Source organism: Aulonocara stuartgranti (genome assembly GCF_965226115.1).
Source record: "Aulonocara stuartgranti genome assembly, chromosome: 9".
In the NCBI taxonomy this organism is placed as follows: Eukaryota; Metazoa; Chordata; class Actinopteri; order Cichliformes; family Cichlidae; genus Aulonocara; species Aulonocara stuartgranti.
Window position 1 is genome coordinate 30,470,959 of NC_138960.1, and position 13,242 is coordinate 30,484,200.

The 13,242-nt window shown below is 40.0% G+C and overlaps 1 protein-coding gene across 1 annotated transcript in view; it reads left to right on the top strand.

Moving 5' to 3' along the window:
- Positions 1-13,242, top strand: part of ofcc1 (orofacial cleft 1 candidate 1) — a 77,081-nt gene that overhangs the window by 44,384 nt on the left and 19,455 nt on the right. Inside the window, exons 18-21 of the mRNA XM_082547155.1 lie at positions 1,184-1,438; positions 3,484-3,736; positions 4,119-4,282; positions 9,418-9,577. Coding sequence (XP_082403281.1) covers positions 1,184-1,438; positions 3,484-3,736; positions 4,119-4,282; positions 9,418-9,577 — 832 coding nt within the window. The remainder of the gene's footprint in view (positions 1-1,183; positions 1,439-3,483; positions 3,737-4,118; positions 4,283-9,417; positions 9,578-13,242) is intronic.

The following is a 13,242-nucleotide window of genomic DNA, read 5'->3' on the forward strand; positions in this document are numbered from 1 at the left end:
TCAACTTCAGATAATTTCACACTTCACACCTCACAGCGACGGCCAAAATTATCTCTGGGTTCGAACAAAATTATGTGAGGCTCCACATTTTCGTATTAGTAGAAGCAGGGAACACAATGCACTTGTACATTTTGATGCAAGTCTAGCCCACATTTGGTAATGGGGGTGAGAGAGCAATACAATTGATTCGGTTTTTCGTCTTTAGGCAATGTACCATTTTCCCTAGATACACACTACAAAGTGAATTCCAACTGTGCTCTGGGACACAGTGGTGAGACATGGGGATGTCCACAGGCATATGCCTTAAGTCACATTGTGTGATCCTCGCCATAGCTCTACTGTAAACACCTACTTTAAGTCTTGTTCTAATTACTATCAGGCGAATGCTAGGAGTCATCACTATCACTGCTTGTTGACATGTGCAAATTATATTGAACAAAAGTCAACGAATGTTGTAAATGCACACCTAATTTACCTATACACAAATGTGAAATGTCAGGTTTTTATGTTAGGGTATTTCCTTTCCTTTTCTTTCCTTTCCTTTCCTTTCCTTTGCTCCTGCCTCCACTGCTCCATCTGTGCACTCCTTATGAAAGGGAATAGTTGAGCAGGCCTGACAAAGGGCGGCACATAGGAGGCAGAGGTGCTGAGGGAAGCTGAGCACCGCTGAAAGGGATTCCTATCTGTTTGCGTGTCTTTGGTGTGTTAGTGAGGGGGAAAAAAAGAGAGAGCACTTGTGTATATGTTGGCAATTGTATGCGTGTGTGTGCCAGTTTGAATACTACATTTCCCTACCTTTAATGTTTACTGCATGGCTGTCGTGATGGAAATAAGCTTCTGAATAGTATGCAACAGAAAGAGGAGGAAGGATTTGCATCATTATTCAAAGTGATTGTCATAACCTCCAAATCGACTGAACAAAGTCAACACCTTTGTTCTGTTTCAGTAATCTTGCTTTATGTGGTCACCTGTGCATGAACGTTCTTATCCAGCCTGAAAGTGTGATGTAAAATTAATGAGAAAAAAAGACATTACAATGCTTTCATTGGAGGGAATCTGAGTAATGAACTCACATAATTACATACTTGAGTAATAGTATCAGTGTCTAAAAAAAAAAAGAAATGCTGAAGAAAACTTCAGATAGTCATGTACAGTGTGTATGATCCTCCTCTTATGAAAACAGATCACAACTGACTGGACCTGGCTCCTGTCCTCCGTGTCTGTCTGACCGAGCGCGTCTGGCTCTCTCCATGCTGCCATCTGAGCTGGGCCTGCCGTTGCTGCGGCAACAACAACAACTGCATAGTAGCTGGCATGGCTCCGTTCAGCAGCTCGGCCTCATTATACTGCTGCTGGCTTTGATGTGGTTTCTGAGGCTCTACCTGCATTACTGCAGCCAGTGGCTCTACCTCCAGGCCATAGCAGTTCCTGTCAACAAGTGAGTTTGCTTCCTTTGATATTGCCCTGCACACACACATGCATGGAAGAGGATCGCATGAATACACACACAGACGCGCAAAACTTTTCAAGCGCACACATTGCTGCTGACATAAATCCATTAATAAAAACAGAGGACTGACACATACCAGATAATAGTAGCATATTACCATACTGTAAATTCATTAGCATGGCCACACATAACATGACCTGAATGTAGGCTCACACACATGCGGTGTACAGTTATGGGAAAATACGATGCGGAGAGGACAACAAGCTGAGAGGATGAGGATGTGCTGTGTGTGTCTTGGTGTGTGTGTTGGCAAATGCAGGCTTGATACACCCAGATCATCTGTTTGGAATCCCCCCATTAACATTTTAACAAGACTTTCTCAATATTAACAAACCATTGCTGGGGGAGTTTGCTCACCACACAGCTTTAAGTCCCAAAAGGCTACATTATTTGGAAGGAATTTATTGTTATTATTTGGTACGCAGCATTGATAATAAACAGCAATAAGATGCCACAGAACTGTTAAATCACATTGGAATAGCATATGGTGCTGATTTAATTCATCACAATAAAAGGGCTGGCTGCAAACATGCATACAACCAGGTTTTTATTACAATAACTCAGGGGCGCAAACATCATGGAAAGTGATGGAGGAGAGCTCAGGAAGAAAAAAAAATGTGGCTGAGTGAAAAAAAAAGGAAAAAAGAATGGACTGAGGGGGCGGATAGAAAACAAAAATGTGAAAACAGAGGGGGTCAACGCTGGATGACAACTTCCACATGTCCAAATCTGCTGCTCTCCCTCCAAGCATTTCTCTCTCCATGCAATGGTCAGAGCTGATGATGCCCATTGAGAGGGAGGGAGAGAGAGACTAAGTGACAGTCAGAGCGGTTGGCATGATGACAGGCATACCTCGCTTCACCCTTATATCTCACACTCGTTCCTTTTTCTTTCTTTCTACGTCTGTGTCTGTTTGTTTTTGCATTCTCCCTTCCCATAATCCATCCCGGGACATCATTGGCCTGCAAAGAGTCCCCAACAGCAAAAGTCCCTGGCCTTCAGTGCTTCTACAGTCATCTATGAGTGCTTCATTTCTTCTCTTCTTTTCTTTTACTCACTCAAGTTACAAAGCAGTAATACACTGGTCTAAGGTACTAAACATCTTGTGTTCAGAATATCCTGAATTATAAGTAAACATATACTGTAGGCATAAGCAGTATAATATTTTTGTGCTTATTAAATATGTTTTTCAATGTAATCTGTTAAGAGAGCGATCAGAAGTAGAGTGTAGCATAAATCACATTCTTCAAGGACAGAAAAAGTATGTCAAAGTTGTACTTAACTAAATGTACTTTAATTATAGCACAAAATGTCTCTTATTTTGTGCCAAAATAATAGGAAGCATTTGAGAGAGATCTTAAGATTTTTACTTATAATTTTGTCTGGAAATATAAAAAATAACACATCAAAGTCTCTTGTCTTTACCGGTCATCCAGAGAGGTAATCTCTGTTCTCTGAAATGACTTTTTGGGGCTTGAATCTCTTGAGAGATTTGCTTCAGATGAAACACCAATGGACCTCTACTGTCAGATTAATGGACAGAATCTGAGAGATGCTTGACTCTTGGAGCAAATCAGATGGAAATTAATGAGAGAAAACTGGACCCCTCCTCTCCCACCACTGGCTCTACCTCCTCCTGACTGATGGGAAGATTAAGGAACTCATGAGGCTTGCTGTAAATGGGGAGTTTAACGTACAACGGGCTTGGATAAGCTCTGCCATGTATCGGCAAAGGTGGTAATACTCTTACTTTCAGTGTCCTTTGCATCTTTAGTGTCTTTTATGATAGTAATAGGTATAAAGGTTTCCTTAACAACAGTCAGTCATAATGCCATCAAAGTCATTTGAGTGAATTAGCCACAAATACTATAACACAGTATATGGAGTTGCTGGAAACAGCTACATGTAGGTCATGCAAAGCATCACAAGCACAAATATGGTACACATATATTGACACTTTCCTCTCATACCAGATTCCACTTCCACGCACACACGGTGGACCTCGTGTACCAGAGTTCTTTACTCCACACCCGGGAGGAGCTGGCAATGGTGGTGGTGGGTCCCCTGACCTTGAACGCAATAACGTTCCTGCTGGTTCTGATCAGATGGGGCTGTCAACAGATATTTGGCTCACTCCCTTCCTTCACGTCAAAGTTTATCATGGCTCAGGGAGTGTGGACAGTCCTCGACCCCCTGGCAGTCTTTGCAGTGGACGCCATCCTCGGGGTAAGTCACTTAAAAATAACTTGGACACTTGTGCACTTTAAATAGGAGTTCACTTTATCTTGGCAAAGTGACTTTAGATTACAAAAAAAAGAGTGCAGAGAGGGTGAGAAGCAAAATGTGCAAGGTTGGATGGGTGTCTTTTTTGGCAGCGGGTTAGATGTGTAAGGTGACTGAAATGGATTGGACATTTCTTGCTGCAGTTTCATGTAGGCAGCAACTTAAACGTAAAAAGGGAGAGAAAACGTTGTTATATTTTGACTTTTGAAATATGTGAAAGAAAATCCGTGAACTGTCTTGTGATCTTCATTTAGAAAAAGAGATTTTCTGCATCCACAGTTATAGGAAACTACTTATTATTTATTTTTAATCCTTGTCTCCTTAGCGCCTCTCCTACAGTCCTGACACACCAGTGGGGGATGCTGCCAAGCTTTATTGGCACTTCTATCAAGCTGACAAATCAGGTGCAGCGGGGGTGATCATCACTCTCTTCCTCTATGCTGTCGTTTTTCTCCTTTCCATCACCATCCTTTCCATGTACCTGCTCAGGTGAGCTACACAGTTAGAATACCAAATATAGCAAGAAAACAATTACATTATCTTAAACACAAAATGTTTTGAAGCAACTGGCATTAACATTAAAATAAATCTCAAATATTTTCTTGTTATTTTAGAGATAAAATGAATGTATTTTTGAATGTTAATTTGTTTCTGTTTTCGGTATGCTCCTAGTATATAATATGTACAATAAACGTATTTAATACTTGCTGGCTTGGTTTAAGTCAACCATCTACAAGAACTTTGTTTTGAATCTGAAAACAAGTTATATCACTTGTTAATGCCACTTGTATCTGTGGCATTAAATACAAAGTATCTTTATGAGACACCCACAAATAAGTCTGCCTTAAATTCTGTTTCAGGGGCTACATGTAGGTCAATCTGATCTCAAGTGAGCTGGGACAATAAAACCACTGCAGTAAAACCTATAACACCCCCGCAACCCACAGCACACAAATGCACAACCAGCCCTTAATCGTCCAAACCTTACCTCCTCCCCATTTAGTAAATCAGAACGATGACATTTTGAAATTGGTTTCTTTGGGTCTCAGTCACACCGGCCTAGAGACAGGTAAGTGATCTCCTGACAACCTCTATTTTCGAGGGAAACATTGTTAACAAGTGGTTAAGAAGTGGTTGCTAAAGTTTCTGCATTAAAAATCTCTTTATGATTGCTTCGGTTGCTAGTAATCACACGGCTAAAATACAGCTAGCAACTAGCTGTGGCCACCTATAGTTGGAAGTCAGCTACCTGCCTACAAACACTGGCCAACTGCTCCTCGAGGAGTAGTGAAACTTGATTGCAACTTGCAAACTGCAGGTGGAAACAGCAATCTGCTAGCAACAAAACAATCATGAAGATGTTTCTTGTGTAGGACTGTATACCTCTTCTTGAACAGCAACTTCCAGCAACCACTTGCTAACCGGAAATACACATTTTTCTTTAAGGACTAGAGGTTGACAGGGGTTGCTGGCTAGTCTCCAGGCCTTATTAAACGCAGACTACTTTAGGCCCGGAAGTAGGATTCGTCACGTCATCACTTAACGACTGGATAGTATAGCACCAGTTAATAATAATACAGTATATCTAAATGTTACTATCCTGCTTGTTCCACCCTTCATCAAGTATTTATTCACCTTTTCTGTCCACAAAAAAACTGTAAACAAAAAAAAATCAAAAATATAAACAGATGTTGATGTAATTTATTTTGAATTTATAGTTGCAGGGAATTGCTGATGGAGTTATGCATCAAAGGCCCACATACACAAGCATACACAAACTTATTAAACACAGAATCAGGAATATACACACGCACCACACAGCTAGATTGCCTGAACATACCATTCGCTGCAATTCACTGGAAAATGGAAATCATTTCTAATTCAAACGTTAGATGTGTTTTGATATAGCGTGAATATGGAACCCCCTTACTTTATCCGATTAGGCTGGGTGTTTTGCATGGTTGGGATCACTGCAGGTTTCATACATATTGAAAAGGACGGTGTGCGGATGGTGATGAACACACATACTCTATCTTAATGCACTGTGTGTTCCACTCATGTCTTGCAGATTGAGGTCAGCCATGTTGAAACATTTGGTTGCTAGCCTGCATTGTGATTTGGCAACTCGGATGGCTTTTTCATGTCATCTATAGACCTTTTGCTGATTAGTTCGAAAGCCCAGGCAAAACAAACACTGCTCTTTCTCAAACATTCAAAGGCATTTGATTTGACAGACTTTTTGCAATATAGGACTCACTTTAAAGGCAGGCAGGTGATAAATTACTGAATAGTGTAACTCAGTATTCATCCAAGGTGTGTTCTCTCACTCTAACATACGACCAAATTCCATTAATAGCTTAAAATGTAAGAAAGCGCCTATTGAATTAATCAGTTTGAGATTGGCAGCCAAGGAGATGGTGCCATCTAATTTCAGTGAGCGAGACGCTTATCGGGATCAGACTAAATGGACAATATTAAAACAGCAGCCGGGAATAATGACTTCTGCCACTCAGCAGCCACACGGGTTTGTACTGAATGTAGGCCACGAGGCTGAAGCAAGGCTGATAATTTTATGGGTTACAATTTCCTATTGGCTACAAGGAAGGGGCTCTGACACAGACCATGACCTATTTCTAAAAAATATGCTCCAGGCCGTATGTATAGATAGAATGGACTGTTATCCTTTTTTCTTAATTACATTTAGGAAGCTTTTATTCACTGCCTGCAAAAATACACGTAAAATACCTCTGTATTCTTTGACCCTTTATAGAAACCAAAATGAGCAGCTATAAAAGTAGTAGTGTAGTGGTAGTTCCATCAACATTTTTGCAAGACTGTAAAAGAAAAAAAACTTTGTTTGTTTCAGTTACTGCAAGTGTCTACTTCATCAGTGTCTTTATCAGTTTTCCTTCTTCATTAGAAGAGGTTTGCAAGTTTGTTTTTGATGGAACAAGATAAGAAGGTATCTTTGTTTGCACTGAATCCTTCTGTTCCATTAAATTTAGTTTGATAGGATCCTTTAAAATAAATCACACATTCTGTAAATTGAGAAATACAGTTTAAGCTACTTTTGACTGCTCCTTTGTTCACTAAGGGTTTCCACAGTGGGTATCTCTGCATGTTTGATTGAGCAGTTTTCACACTGAATGCCTTTCTTGATGCAACCCCAAAGGGATTTGTGTCACCTCCCATCTTTTGCTTGCTAGGCAAATGTGTAAACCACTACACTACAGAGCAACCAAAGTGAGAAAAACCTTTGGGTGAGATAATACTAACATATACGTTAGAAAGACAAATCATTTGTGTTTTATTCTCTGACCCTTTCATCCACTGACATCAACTCGTGAACCTTGTGCTTAAACAAAGACCTGCCATGAGCCTTGTCATCCAGATCACAACCTACATGGTAAAGAATTACATACTTAAATTCAGGCCTTTTCCACACCAAAGAAATTAGCCCGTTTTGAAGCTCGGAGATGCAAAGATGGTGAATTCCTCCAAGAGAGAAACCACATAAATGAATGAGAAGCACAATTCAAGTGTAGGATTAAAATGAATGCATGCTATTCCTGTGTCTGAGGTCAAGATTCTACAAACATCCCACTCCCAAGAGCAATGGGGAATGATGCTGAGTTCAAAGCTCCGTACCAGCTTCTTGTATAAATCCTTGCCTCCTTGATGTTGGTTTTATTTGAGAGTTGATTACCCTCTGACAGGCTAGAATCTCTGTGGAAGGGCACAAGGTCTGTTGGTTTTGATGGTCAGCCAAGACATTTGTTTACAGACATGGTGTTTCTTTTTAGGGGTTGGCTGCATGTGGCAAACGAAAAATAGCATTTTGGTGATGCGTACTCATGTGGAGGTATGAATCAATATGCCTTCTGCTGGGCAGAAAATTTTCTTGTGACTCAAGCCGGGCTCTCCAGATGCATCTGCAACCAGCACGTCCACTGTATCTGCCATCTTTGAAGCACAGCATTAACACTGAAGAACATCCCAGGATCCGACTCCCACACATTAATATTTGTGCAACCACGCAGACACCCAGCCAAACTCAGACATTTCTACACTCAGCTTGTGTCCACAAAATACTTCCCACTCACAGGCCAATTTGTTTGATTCCTTTTGCTGTTTCAATTGATGTATTAGACTTTTATAGAGCATCCAACCCAGCTGTCAGAATAAAAAGTTGGCCCTGTGCATTTCTGCAAGCTGCAGATCCACACAACGTCTGTGTTCTGGAACCAAAAATAGGTTTCATATGAACTTTTCTAGGTATGTGTGAATAAAGGTGATGTTTCAAATGCTCTTGGAACTTTTGAGGGCATATACTGCAGTAACCTATGAAATAACAAACGTATATATTTAATTACGCACCGCATTTTACATGTTTCTGCAACAGTGGAAACATTTTTTGGTTCACCATCCTCCAGCCTCCATTTCTCATAGGTGCACTTGTTTACAACCAGCGACCATGATTTAATGAACGCAATTAATATTCTTAATAACAAACTAAGAAAAAAAAAAGATTGGTTCTTGGTGGCAATGAAACAAGCAACATGTTCTCATACGTCAGTGGTAAAGCAGGTTAATTGCCAGTGACTCCTAAATTGATATACATACGTGTTTGTAGAAATAACATAAACGAGTAATTTCACTCATTAGTTGTGTTTGTGTTATAATGCTTCAGTAAAGTCTGATGATTTAAGGCGTAAATCTGAGTAAAAAGTCTTTGTTGCTTTTGCAGCTTTGCCAGTAAAGGTTTCTAGGCTGCATCAGTCAGGTTCTTGTATTTCTCTGTGTGTTTAGTCTCATAATGGCAATTTTAAATGTAATTCTTAAACACAGCAATGTGCTCGACAAAAACTAAGGACATAGCTTTACTGACTTCAGTAAATAAATACTTAGAAGTCCGTGGCCTGTCAAAAACTCCACATTCATTCTGCATCAGTCATTCTTTTTTTTTTGCCGTGATCTGACATTTCTCATCACTGTCTGCTCCAGTGCATTTACAGTGAAGCTATATCCCCTTGCAGACATGTATGTACATACATAGAGAAATCCTCTTCAAAATATTTCCAATAAAAAAGAGTGTTTAATGGGTGAAATAGGAAAAACAACATGATGCATGTATTTACATTTGAATCCGATTGACCAAACATGGGCTGGTCAGGGACAACCAAAGGGCCAGGTGTGGCTTTACAATGCTAGGTCTGTGGTGGGCAGTACAGTTACCGCTGTATACTTTATTGGCCATCATTCATTCCCTGTCATTGGGAAGTTCCCATTCCCTTCTGTGTTTCTTTAATATCTGCTGTATTTGCAGGCTAAGTACCCTCATATAGCAAGTCGCCATTTTTTAAATCTCGTACCTCTGTTGGGCATATTCTCATGTGCTCAAAGAGCTTCTTATCAGTCTTGAGTTGCCACCAGCAATTAAAAAATTATAACGCTAAAATGTAGATATGAAGCCATATTTTTTGTATCAGGAATGCAGTGCAGTATTTTATTACAAAAGGCTGTGTTTAGTCAAAAACGTTCTCTAAGATCTCCAGTCAGTCTGCTTTTGTTGCGCCGTCTTACATTTCTGAATCTTTTCTTTTTTCTCACCACACACCTTCCAGACTCCACAATGATGGTCGCATGCTGGATGTCTTTCAGCGACTCACCGCCAAGGAGGGGGTATTCTTCCTGCCTCAAGACCTTGAGCTGTCCAATCAGGAACTGAGCTACATTGTCAAGAAAGCAGAGCAGTGGAGAGGGTTCAATGGAGAGAGGCGCAAGGTAGATACATTATTGGTCTCCTTTGCTGTCTCTAAATAAATTGCATTGTAATTAAACCAATAGTGACCTGTTGGGCTAATGATACTAGTCTTTTCAATTAACCTGGTCAAAGGGGAGGAATTAACTGTGGTGTTTGTAACCAATAAGGTCTTCTGCCGTGGTGCAGGTGCTCAATGAAAGTGCTGAGCTGGGTGAGATCAGTGAGGCACTAACAGAAGCATTTAAAGGCAGCCAAGATAACACAGGGTTAGCATTCACTGGTCACTTTAAAGGAGATATTACATCCGAGAGGATGTATAGAATAGGTTCATTTTATATCATTAAATTTTCTTTAGTTACATTTGAGAAAGCTGAGAATTCATCTCAGAGGTCTTTAGCTCCGTTCTAATTAGTACAAGATAATTACCAAAACAGAAACTCAGCTAACAGGCAGCCTGATTAGTCTGTGGAAACCAATTTTCGAAGATATTTCATTAAAGAGAGACTGCTCAATCAACACACACAGTGGAATGCGTGTGTGAGATATAGTGGGCATTCCCTTATTGCGGACATTTCGAAATCATCTAAGGCAGCTGAAATAAATGCTTGTCCCCATGAAATTACTATCACGGGGGAGAGGATGACGCATGTGGCCCAGCCCCGTGTAGGTCGATGATGGTGGCACAGGAGAGGGCAGTGTATTAGCACAAAGCCTACCCCTGATGTAAAATCTTTGCATAGTGATTGAAAATGTGACTTGTTGAGATAAGGGAAATAGAATGCAGCGATCAAACTGCAGCCCCCTTTAATTTATTCTGTAGGGTATTTTAGTAGCACACTGCTCGCTACATGTTCTCCATGTTCATTAACTCCCTTGCTCTTTTCTCAAATAAGTATGTGAGGCAACGGGATGAGAGGCTGCAGTGGACTGTGGTGAAAGATGGTCTGCGCATTAGGAAGTGATGCATTATTTTGTCTAATTGTAGAACTAAAACAGAGTGGGCCAAACCAAAATGTAGTTTTTGAGGGTCGTAGCAGTTAATATCTGAACGACTACACATCAAAGTCGCGTCAAACCGTGTCGTAACAAAGTTTACACTACAAGCAGGACTGCATTCATTATGTTGCGTTCACAGCGCTGTGGAAAAGCGAATTTCGTTTCAATGAAAAAGGCAACATGAAGCTGCTATCTCATACCTGACACTTGTCACCGTGTGACAGGTGTGACATGTGATAAAGCAAAGTTAAACATTCCTGAATTTCTTCAGGGCAGTAATAACAGGGTGAAGCAGCAACCAACAGAGCCCCACAGGCAGAGACGGAACAAAACTTCAGCGGTGAACGATGCAACAAAGTGAGCTTGTTGCCGATTGTGTCAACATGGCATTAGAACTTGTGTCTTCCTCTCAATGATGCAATGCTTTGTTGGGGTTTTTTTAATCTGTAGTTACACTTTATTTTGAAACAAAAGACAGGACGTGCAACAGGAAGCAGGAGACATGAAGACAAAACAGTATGCAAAATCTTGTTTTCCTAAACAAAGTATTTAACTATGTCGATTGTGACGTGCCAGACACAGGGGAATGGATACCTTTGAAAAGCTGGATTCTTCTTGATAGAAAATTGTACAAAAACTCAGCTACAAAAGTGAGAGAAACAGAGGAATACATTTTGCATCAGCAGGACCTAAAAAATACACTTTTTAAATGGTTTTACACTACATTGCTAAACCAGATAGTATAATTGTAATCGTGTAAATGCTATTCTTTTTCTAAAGTCTTTTTTGTTGTTGTTGTTTATTGGTCTTCATGCCTTAATGAAATGCAACCCCTGTTCTGAGAGGTGACTACACCGCCATTAATGGGATGGTGATGGACCTGTTTATTGGAAGAAAATTGAGCCTTCCGTTGTTTGGAGACTTTAAAAGAAATTACATCCCCAAAGTTTGTGATTAAGAAAATGCCTCATTTAGCAGCTGATGGCCTCTTGCTGTGGTGCACTGCTAAATCATCTTTGCATTACTGCATATCCCCCTCCATGGTAACAATTACAGCATACTTCATATTATACCTAATTTGATGTTATTAAACTGATAAAATGCTAACACGTTAACACGTTCTCTGGTCTGATGAAAATTTAGGGTTATTGCATTTTAACATTTTTACATTATTCAAGCAGACCATTTTTCATCAAAATAAGATGGGCCTTACCATTATTTCATAATTATTGTAACAGTTTCTCCTATGAAAAGGGTCACTTTCCTAACTCAGCAAAGACATATCCCTATTAGACTAATTTGACTACATGCAAATTTTTGTCATTTTTCCCTCATTAACTATTTATCATAGACAGGGAAAAAATATATTCATGAAAGCGAGCAAAGGAGCAGCCCAAAAGAGCTGAAACTAATATTTTGCAACTCTAATGATTTTTTGCATCCTTAATTAGATAGAATAAGGTTGATATGATTAGGTCAGGATGTAGTGTTTTTCATTAAAAATACATTTCAGAAACTGTATTCCAAATGTGCCCTTGCAATTAAATAATGAATCTGACGCATTCCTTATTATGGACCCAATTAATATCAGAGGCAAGGGCGTAATTTTAATAACAGTGGGCTACGAGACCTTCATTAGCTGAGCGAGAAAAAGGAGGGATGAGGGGAAGGAAAAACAAGGTACCCATAGGAGCATCAAGAGTTTGTAACCAAATTTAAAACGTTATTGAAAAAGATAGAGTGAGATATTTTGAACAAATCCGATCTCGGGCTATCGGGATCTGCAAATAGCCCATGTTTCTTTTAACTAACTCTGGCACTTTTGAATATTTTTATAGTCTTAGATCCTCTTCTAACCCTGTAGAGGTGTTGAGGCTGGACCAAAGCTGAAAGAAGCTTAGCCTTAAAAGGGAAAAGAACGATTATTGCTTTTTATTTTTAACATCGCACCTCTACTGAAATGTGGTCACCTTTGAAAAGCCACTTCCCCTTTTTCCCTCTCCCCCCCTGGAAAGCAGGCAATGCATTCATCAGACAGTCACCACCACACACTTGACCTTTGTGTGGTCCATGTGCAAAAGGGTGGGTGTTGCTCAGTGCTCACACAGTGTCAGCGTCATCATGGATATACCTCCAGATTCTTCTCAGCCCGGGGAAAACTTCTCATCCCATCCATACTTAAGTAAATACATGAAACAACTCTGCTGATTATGATTCCTCCTAAACAGCTAGCTGGTATCCATCTAGGCTAAAATCATGTTAAACAGTGTGTAAATATGAAAGTTTTGTAACTGCACATATTCTGGCTGCCTAACTGTCATGTAGCACAGAAGCTCACCTGCTAAAAGAAAGCCTCTTTAACCCTCACTGAAATACAAGAGGCTTCATAATAATGGGAAAAAAACAGGGTGCTATATCTAGTCTTTAGCCATGTCATCAAGCATGATGTGTGCACTTTAAATGTGCATGTTACACATAGTGTATCATCACAGAGTTGGTTAGCATGGGTGAACATTGGTGAGCCTTCATTGTGGGCATTAGCAGAGTTTTGAGTTCTCTCTTTTTTGCCATATTTTTCAGGTATATGACAACAGCAAAATAAAATTCGAAATTCTGTTTTTGCTGTGCCAACGCAATACTTTTATTGGCCCTCATATGGCAAGATTAAGTGGCGTCCCTGTTCTTTGCT